Here is a 10,468-nt window from a genome sequence, read left to right as displayed (position 1 = left end):
CCTGAATTGACTCGAAAATCGTTATCGTAACCATACGACAGAAATTATTAAGCTACAAAACGAATAAAAGATATAATGACTGAATGCTCTTAAATCTTCTGCATCATTCTCTTCCAAAACTTTTTTTGGGGGGCCAAGCCTCTGAAACAATTGCCATTCGGTCATTTCTTTCCCTGTGACTAAAACAAAACGAGTGAGAAATGCGCCGAAGTTTCTTCGGCTCAACCGAGTTTTCTGTACAGCGTATAATCAAGGCCACCGAAAATCGATCTATCTTTCGGTTGTCTCGGTATAATGCTGTATGAACCGTGGCCCATGAAACTTTAACCACGGCCCGGTGGTGGCCTGGCCTGTATCGTTGCCACACGCACGATTATGGCTAACAATAACATTAAATAAAAAAAAAACTACTGAGGCTAGAGGGCTGGAATTTGGTACATTTGATGATTGGAGGGTGGATGATCAACATACTAATTTGCAGCCCTCTAGCATCAGTAGTTTTTAAGACCTGAGGGCGGACAGAAAAAAGTGCGAACGGACAGACAAAGCCGGCACAATAGTTTTCTTTTACAGAAAACTAAAAAACCTCGTGGACAATTATAGTCTGCGGCTTGACAGGTCCTAATCCATTAGATGAAGACTGTAAAACCTGGTCAGCGGCTTCGGGAATTCCAATTAGGGCTCAGAGAGAGAGAGAGAGAGAGAGAGAGAGAGAGAGAGAGAGAGAGAGAGAGAGAGAGAGAGAGAGAGAAGGCTTTAGGTAAGAAATAAAAGATGAAATGTGGAAGCAAGAGAAATATAGAGAAGGGGAACCACAAAATGAACAGAGTTCTTATTCAGGCAGATGATGTACAGCATGGAGGGAGAGAGAGAGAGAGAGAGAGAGAGAGAGAGAGAGAGGAAGTAGAGCAGAGAGAGGGGAAGAGGTCACTCACATTGCAATCAGATAAAGTCAGCATTAGAATCTATAATATGAACGTATCTGAATACACAATAACATATCAGAGATATATAAACTGTCATTATCAATAGAATAGTATGAAGTAATATGCATGAAAAGAATGACAACACTCTTGGTTAATTTCTTTCTCATAGAATTATAAAAAAAAAAAAAGATCAATGATTCTGTTTCATAGAATTTTGCTTTATAGGAACGACAAAATTAATATTTATTTATATTTTTAAGCTTTAATGAATAATTAAAACAAATTTCATCAGTGTATACAATATGCAATACCAATTATATAACAGTATTTAGAATCTACTGGTCACTTTTTACCAGATACGTACGTAATTGTAACAATCACAATTCACTCTTAACTTCTCGAATTTTCGCGCCTTTTAGATACGCTTTTCCCTACAAAGCGGAAGATTATGAGGTAATTCTGATATCAATAGCAGGATTCGAACCCTTATACAAGGTATCAGAACGAGATCACGTTGCCGACCTGACCACGAGATGTTAAGAGGGCATTGTGGTTATTACAATTATATAAAATAGTATGTTTAGCCAGGTCAAGGGAAGATCAAGAATCAGGTAATATGCAAAATCAAATGAAGTAAGTATGGGAGATTGTGCAGGCAGTTCTAGAGCTAGTAAGTCTATTTTTCTAGTGCAGTTTATGTAGACAGTTCTAGAACTCATTATTCTATTCTTTTAGTGCAGTTTATGTGGTCAGTTCTAGAACTCATTTTTCCATTTTTCTAGTGCAGTTTATGTAGGCAGTTCTAGAGCTCATAATTCTATTTTTCTAGTGCAGTTTATGTGGTCAGTTCTAGATCTCATGATTCAATTTTCTTAGTGCAGTTTATGTAGTCAGTTCTAGAGCTCATGATCCCATTTTTCAGTGCAGTTTATGCAGGCATTTCTAGAGCTAGTAAGTCTATTTTTCAAGTGCAGTTTATGTGGTCAGTTCTAGAGCTCATAATTCTATTCTTTTAGTGCAGTTTACGTAGGCAGTTCTAGACCTCATGATTCTATTCTTTTAGTGCAGTTTATGTGGTCAGTTCTAGAGCTCATAACTCTATTCTTTTAGTGCAGTTTATGTAGGCAATTCTAGACCTCATGATTCTATTCTTTTAATGCAGTTAATGTGGTCAGTTCTAGATCTCATAATTCTATTCTTTTAGTGCAGTTTACGTAGGCAGTCCTAGACCTCATGATTCTATTCTTGTAGTGCAGTTTATGTGGTCAGTTCTAGATCTCATTATTCTATTTTTCTATTGCAGTTTATGTATTGAGTTCTAGAGCTCCTGACTCTATCTTTCTAGTGCAGTCTAAGGCAGGGCTCCCCACATTAGCTCTCGTTGCTCCAGGGCCTCTAGAGTGTCCGAATAATCCAAGAAGTTGGCAGTCCACATTCCGACTCCCCGCAACGAGTTGTCTGTCGCCACGGCGTACTTGTAGGAGAGACTCTTGTCGTCATCGAATCTCATCTGAATATGCTGGCCTGTTCCTTTGTCCTGGAAATATAATTAGAGTTTCAGTTTGTGCTGCTTTTATGCAGCATTTTTTTGTATATAAAATTTTCCTCTATTTTGTCAAGCTGTGATTTTTCTATGGTGAATAATGCAAGGTTGTTAGACCAGTTTGGTACTGATGGAATGAAGGCAGGAGACCAAATAACCTTTATTTGTATATTTTTTTGAAGATGATTATTTTAACAATGCTGAATTCTTAAGGCTTGCAAAGGTGTTTGAAAGGGCGTCTGGGAGCATACGAATTCTGGTTTGGCAGAAAATCTGTACTCTATATATATATATATATATATATATATATATATATATATATATATATATATATATATATATATATATATATATATATATATATATATATATATATAGGTATGTATAATTATATATATATATAATTTATATATACGTGTGTGTGTGCATGTGTGTGTTCCTCACTTACTCTACTTTTACCTGAATAGTATAATAAGGAGTGCAAGTCTTCCATTCCCACTGGTAGGTGGCGTTGTGTTCCTTCAAAGTCTCGAGCATATAACTGTAGGGATGCTGGCTCCCTGCGGCGTCGCTGCAGTTGGCTCCTCGGAAGGGAACCTTTTCTATGTGACACGTCTCGTCCTGAGAAGGAAATGGAAGGAAATGATAATGGGGAAGAGAGAGAGGAGAGAGAGAGAGAGAGAGGGAGAGAGAGAGGAGTTTCTTTATTTATTTTTATTTTCAGATTCAGGATTTTTAGTGAAATAAGGACAATAATATATATATATATATATATATATATATATATATATATATATATATATATATATATATATATATATATATATACATATATATACATATATACATAATATATATAAGTATATATATATACATATATACATAATATGTATAAGTATATATATATACAGTATATATATATACTTATACATATTATGTATATATGTATATATATACTTATATATATTATGTATATATATATGTATATATACATATATATACATGTATACATAATATGTATAAGTATATATATACTGTAATATATATATATATATATATATATATATATATATATATATATATATATATATATATATATATATATATATATATATAATAAAAATAAAATGTAATCCCTGCCACCATTTGCTGAAGGGATTCATTCAAAACCCAAACCTAAAACACTATGGATACATCATTATGGCTCCTGAAAGCTTAAATAATGAAAATCTACCTTAGCCTATAAAAACCCTTTTCAAATACTTATTAAAATAAGTTTCGATAAACTTATAGATATTGTCTTGTCCCTCGAAGCAGTTTATAAATATGGGCGCCAAAGTGTCTTGGGTATTTCATGAGTTTCTTTATCCTCACCTCATCAAACTTGATGCAGGGGTACCGATACCCATACCATGGCACGCCCAGGACGAGCTTGTTACGTGGAATGCCCAGTTGAATGTAAGAGTCGAGTCCCTCGTAAGCTTTCAGAAGCCCTGAATTTGCCCTGAAAGCGTGCAAAGAAATTAGGTTTTAAATGCCCAAATAATGCCCAGCTGAATGTAAGAGTTGATGCCCTGGTAGGCTTTTTGAAGCCTGAATTTGCCCTGAAAGCGTGGAAAGAAATTAGATTTAAAAAATAAGTGCCCAAGAGAGAGAGAGAGAGAGAGAGAGAGAGAGAGAGAGAGAGAGAGAGAGAGAGAGAGAGAGAGAGAGAGAGAGAAAATAAATTTCGGATGAATATTTTCAACCGAAGGAATGGGATGGAAAATTAATATTTAATTTAGAACTTTAATACAATGCAATTGAGTAGAAATAAAAACTAAACAAGTAACATACGCGCCGAAGTTTCTTCGGCGCAATGGAGTTTTCTGTACAGCGTTTAATCAAGGCCACCGAAAATAGACCTGTCTTTCGGCGCCTCGGTATAATGTTGTATGAGCCGTGGCCCATGAAACTTTAACCACCGCCCGGTGGTGACCTGGCCCATATCGTTGCCAGACGCACGATTATGGCTAACTTTAACCTTCAATAAAATAAAAACTACTGAGGCTAGAGGGCTGCAACTTGCTATCTTTGGTGAGGGAGGGTGGATGATCAACATACCAATTTGCAGCCCTCTAGCCTCAGTAGTTTTTAAGATGTATACAGACAGAAAAAGTGAACGGACAGACAAAGCCGGCACAAGAGTCTTCTTTTTAGAAAACAAAAAATTAATTCCATTTACCCTGACTGAGAAACACATCATCACTTACCCATCCCGGGCAAGATACCCAAATAAGTGCCCAGCGAGAGAGAGAGAGAGAGAGAGAGAGAGAGAGAGAGAGAGAGAGAGAGAGAGAATACATTTCAGATGAATACTTTCAATGGAAGGAATGGACTAAACAGTGAATATGCAGATTCAAAACGCCAATGGTATTCTGTTAAGTAAAAAATAAAACAAATAACTTATAAAAAATGAATTTCAATTACCCTGAGAAACACCTCATCACTCGCCCCATCCCTGAGAAGACACTGACCATAGCTATACTTTCTGATCGTACAAATTACCTGGCACTGCAAGGCTCGTCGAAGATCTGGCTCATCTCGTCGTAGGCCATGACGAAGACCACGTCGGAGTGATCGCCGATGCCCTTGTAGTCGTAGAAGCGACCGTCCACGCCCCAGCTTTCCAGGCCACGTCGAATGAGACCTGAAGAAGGGTTTATGAGCCGAAGGGAAGTAACTGAAGTTCTTGTTTTGGTGAATCGACAGCTTAGGTGAAAAGGATATGAATTGATTTTTTGAAATTCAGACTGTCAAGCCAAGCTCTGGGTAGACACTTTCAGCCATTCAGCGCCTAGTGAATTGACAGCTTAGGTGAAAAGGATATGAATTGATTTTATGAAATTCAGGCGATCAAGCCAAGCTCTGGGTAGACACTTTCAGCCATTCAGCGCCTAGTGAACTGACAGCTCATGTGAAAAGAATATGAATTGATTTAATGAAATTCAGGTTCTGAAACCAAGCACTGGGTAGACACTTCCAGCCATTCAGCTCCTATTGAATTGACAGCTCATGAAAAGGATATGAATTGATTTAATGAAATTCAGACTCTGAAACCAAGCACTGGGTAAACACTTCCAGCCATTCAGCTCCTATTGAATTGACAGCTCATGTGAAAAGATATGAATTGATTCAATGAAATTCAGGCTCTAAAACCAAGCTCAGGCACATTCATCCATTCAGCAATTAAGACAGTGAAAAGATGGAGTTGGAGTGGCTGAACAGCAAGATAAATAAGAGATCCAGAAAACATATGAGATGACGAACAATCTAAAAGTGGAACTGGGAGAAAACTCCAAAGTCGTACTAAGAGATAATAGTCAGAAATTTTGGACAGCGAGACTGAAGAAAGAAATCAGGAATGGAAGTGGGTGCAGCTAGGGGCCTAAGGGACTCCACAGACACAGTTCAGTGATACCTACAGCGTCCCGAGTGAGGTGCACCTGGCACCCACTCCCTACGGGGATGACTAGCAAATTGACAGAGGAGGATCCCCACAGCAAAAGCACATTCGCTTCACGTCCCAAAATGGAAGAAAGGATGAGGGAATGGAGGTAAAGTAAAAAAGGTTAAACAGTGGGTGCCGCTAAGGCCAGAAGGGAAATTGTAAACACTTTTTATAAACGCCTACAGATGTTTGTTTATTAAACTGTTGGAGAAACGCTTTGGCAAGAGGTGGAAATTCCATTAGGACTCTCAGGTTATATTCATCGATATTAGTTTGGAGCTTTGATATATATATATATATATATATATATATATATATATATATATATATATATATATATATATATATATATATATATATATATATATATATATATATATATATATATATATATATATATATGTATACATACATACACACATATATATACATATATACTGTATACTGCATATACTGTATATATATATATATATATATATATATATATATATATATATATATATATATATATATATATATATATATATATATATACAATATATTCCTGAAGCAGAGAATAAAAGCAAAACATTAAACATCTAGCAAAAGCTTTGTCTCTGGTAAAAGATAAGCTGGCCAGAGATAAGATTAAAGGCAGTGATAAGGAGTATGATTTCACACAGATTAGCAAATAACTCATCAGATTCTGGGTACAGTTTCACCCTATGATAATCAGCCATTCATAGTTCAAACTGGATGAAAAAATAAGTACCAAACAAAATATTATTCTTCCGTTGGGGTTAATGAATATGAATAGAAACGTACTGACAATTATTCAAACGTAGACTACAGTTTCTCCTATGAACATTTAAAATAAAAATAAAAAACAATTCAAAATGACATTCTCACTTAAGATAAAAAATAAAGCATCCTTCTTCTCACCTGTGATCCCGGGATGGCCTTATGGAAAGCCTCTGCAGTCTCTTTCACCAAGGAGGTCAGCCCATCCATCTCCGGGGACTGGTCTGCGATGACATCCTCGAAGTCGATGTTGATTCCATCCAGAGAGTTCGAAAGGGCCTCCGCCAGTCTTTCTTGGACCCAGGCAGCTCTGGCTGTCTCGTTCGTCAGCTGGTTCGTGGGAATGTTTTCTGACAGAAGAAGAAGATCGTAAACTATTACTGAGAATGTTGACGTAAGGGGAAGTTAGGATGTTTTCTGACAGAAGAAGAAGACGGTAAACTATTACTGAGAATATTTATACGAGAGAGAGAGAGAGAGAGAGAGAGAGAGAGAGAGAGAGAGAGAGAGAGAGAGAGAGAGAGAAGGCGTTTAATAAGACTCACCCAGGGAGACAACGCCCACGCCGTTGTCATGGGCGTGACAAATAAGATCAGCGTCAGGCTTCCCAGCGAGAGCAATTGTGGTGAGTTTGTCCCAGCCGAATTTCGACCACACCGACTCCTCACAGTCGAGCACGAAGGCAAACACCTGCAATAAATAAATACATACTGTAAATAAATGAACAGATAAATAAATAAGTAAATACGTAAATACATAAATAAATAAAAATGAGTAAATAAATAAATAAAAATAGATAAGTAAATAAATAAATAAATAAAATTAATTAGTAAATTCATAAATAAATAAATGAATATATAAATGAATTCATTTATTTATTAATAAATTAATAGATATATTAATTAATTATTTAATTAATTAATTCAATTATTTATTTATTTGTTTGTTTGTTTACTAATTAATTTTTTTATTTACTAATTAATTAATTAATTTATTTATATATTTATTTATTTGTTGATTTTTTAATGCAGGTATTTTTAATTAATTAATCAATAAACAATATATATACACATATATATTATCTATATAATATATATATATAATATATATATATATATATATATATATATATATATATATATATATATATATATATATATATATATATACATACATATATAAACACATATTTCTAGCACCTGACTGAGTAACCATGAACAGTCCATCAGAACACAGCAATCTTAAGTCAAATAAGTAAACAGTCTCCTCATTCGTGTTTACATAGCAGAGAATTTCTTGGAATGTAAATCACGAACCACAGAAACTCAAGCAATCTTTACCCATATGTTTGTTTGAGTTCTACCCTAATCTTTTATTTACCTTTTCTCTGCTCGAGTTTTGTGGGTAAACGATATTGCACAATGGTACCTTTTAGTTTTCTGTAAAAGAAAACTATTGAGATGGCTTTGTCTGTCCGTCCGCACTTTTTCTGTCCGCCCTCAGATCTTAAAAACTACTGAGGCTAGAGGGCTGCAAATTGGTATGTTGATCATCCACCCTTCAGTTATCAAACATACCAAATTGCAGCCCTCTAGCCTCGGTAGTTTTTATTTCATTTAAGGTTAAAGTTAGCCATAATCGTGCGTCTGGTAACGATATAGGGTTTCCTGGGCCGCGGCTCATACAACATTATACCGAGACCACCGAAAGACTGATCTATTTTCGGTGGCCTTGATTATGCACTGTACAGAAAACTCTATTGCGCCGAAGAAACCTCGGCGCAATTTTTACTTGTATTTTCTTGGAATAGCCCAAATAGGTTTCGTGTATGAGAAAAAAAACAGTTTTTGTGGAGGACTGAAAATCTACCTAAGCAGATATTTTGTTATTGATTTCCGGATCTTTTAGAAATTTGTTTTGTAATTTTTTGTAAGTTGATTACGCTAGATTATTATTATTATTATTATTATTATTATTATTATTATTATTATTATTATTATTATTATTATTATTATTATTCAGAAGATGAACCCTATTCATATGGAACAAGCCCACCACAGCACAGTAGCCATTGACTTGAAATTCAAGCCTCCAAAGAATATGGTGTTCATTGGAAAGAAGTAACAGAAGGTAATGGGAAATACAGAAAGAAAGATCTCACATATTAAAAAGGAAAAGTAAACTAACAAATTAACAAATAGATAATAAAAATATATTGAAATGCAAGGAGAATAACGTTAGGGTAGTAATGTATTGCATCCTCTTGAACTTTATAATTCCAAGAACCATTAATAAAAAACAAAAACTAAAAACTAAATCTACAGGTTACGAAACCCACACACCACAAATCAACTGACAACCTACACAGTCCACAAACAGAAACACGCACAGAAAACCTCTTTTGTTTACCTCCGTCTTGTTCTTCTTCAAAAGGTAATTCTGGACGTGAGGTGCCGTCGGGTGCTGGCGACTGGCTAAGTCGAGAGGCATGCAAAGCCTTCGATCTTTACATCTGCAAGGGTTGAGCAGCGGTTTCCCCGAGTGACTTGCCAGCTTTCGATACCGTCCATGATGAAATGATTGCCTGCTTCTTCCTTCTGCTTGCAGGAAAAGTGCTGACAGCAGCACTAAAGCCAAAATTGGCAGCAGGACTAGTTGCTTGTGCTCCATTGCTTTCGAGCTCTGGACGGCGTCTGGTTACAGTAACTCAGTCAAGGGATGTCCTCGTTTCTGCTTTAAACAATTGGCCTTTGTTTCAGGTGATAGAGAGAGAGAGAGAGAGAGAGAGAGAGAGAGAGAGAGAGAGAGAGAGAGAGAGAGAGAGAGAGAGAGAGAGAGATTCTCTAGTGCTTTATCAGATGGTAAACACCTCCCGTCAATTGTCTAGGCTAGTATTGTGTTTCACGACTGATAATTGCAAAATGAATGTTAGGGTACAAGCAGATAAAACGGCATTCTGATTGTGGGTTAAGCTGTACTATTACAACATTACTCCCAACGGTTTCTGATGGCAACTGAACACACACACACACACACACACACACACACACACACACACACACATATATATATATATATATATATATATATATATATATATATATATATATATATATAAATTTTTTAATCACGAATGGATCCAATCAGTACTTTTTACTAAAACCTAGGTGCATTGTCAATGCAATCATTTTATTTTACCTCTTCAAAAAGAAGGTAATATATTTAGTAAGTGTCAGAGGAAATATTGTTTCCTTTCTCTCTCTCTCTCTCTCTCTCTCTCTCTCTCTCTCTCTCTCTCTCTCTCTCTCTGCTTATTGTATGGAATATATTATTACTTAAAATTTTATTTTTTGTTTTTATTTTATTTCAATCCATCCATTGAATCCTATTCGAATCCTATCTCCTAAGGCTCCAGACTTCATTCTCATACATTTTTCTTTCTAATATCAATCCTCCCATGGAATCCTATTCGAATCCTATCTCCCAAGACTTCAGACATCCTTTTTTATCAATTTATCTCTTCAGTCTCAATCCTTCCATGGAATCCTATTCGAATCCTATCTCCAAAGACTTCACACATCTTTTTTATCAATTTATCTCTTCAGTCTCAATCCTTCCATCGAATCCTATTCGAATCCTATCTCCCAAGACTTCACACATCCTTTTTTATCAATTTATCTCTTCAGTCTCAATCCTTCCATTGAATCCTGTTCGAATCCTATCTCCCAA

At 35.6% G+C, this 10,468-nt stretch overlaps 1 protein-coding gene across 1 annotated transcript; it reads right to left on the bottom strand.

Annotated features, from left to right (window-relative positions):
- Window positions 1-1,168: 1,168 nt before the first annotated feature.
- LOC136846953 (di-N-acetylchitobiase-like) lies at window positions 1,169-9,462 on the bottom strand. The gene is given in 8 exon segments (XM_067118234.1): window positions 1,169-2,463; window positions 2,929-3,090; window positions 3,844-3,973; window positions 5,017-5,131; window positions 5,134-5,158; window positions 6,881-7,089; window positions 7,285-7,429; window positions 9,149-9,462. Coding segments are annotated over 8 exon segments (1,233 nt in total). The 5' UTR covers window positions 9,410-9,462; the 3' UTR covers window positions 1,169-2,277.
- Window positions 9,463-10,468: the final 1,006 nt, after the last annotated feature.

The sequence above is a fragment of the Macrobrachium rosenbergii genome, chromosome 1 (assembly GCF_040412425.1).
Source record: "Macrobrachium rosenbergii isolate ZJJX-2024 chromosome 1, ASM4041242v1, whole genome shotgun sequence".
NCBI classification, from domain to species: domain Eukaryota; kingdom Metazoa; phylum Arthropoda; class Malacostraca; order Decapoda; family Palaemonidae; genus Macrobrachium; species Macrobrachium rosenbergii.
Note: the sequence above shows the minus strand (reverse complement) of the source record. Positions and strands in the feature narration are given on the sequence as shown.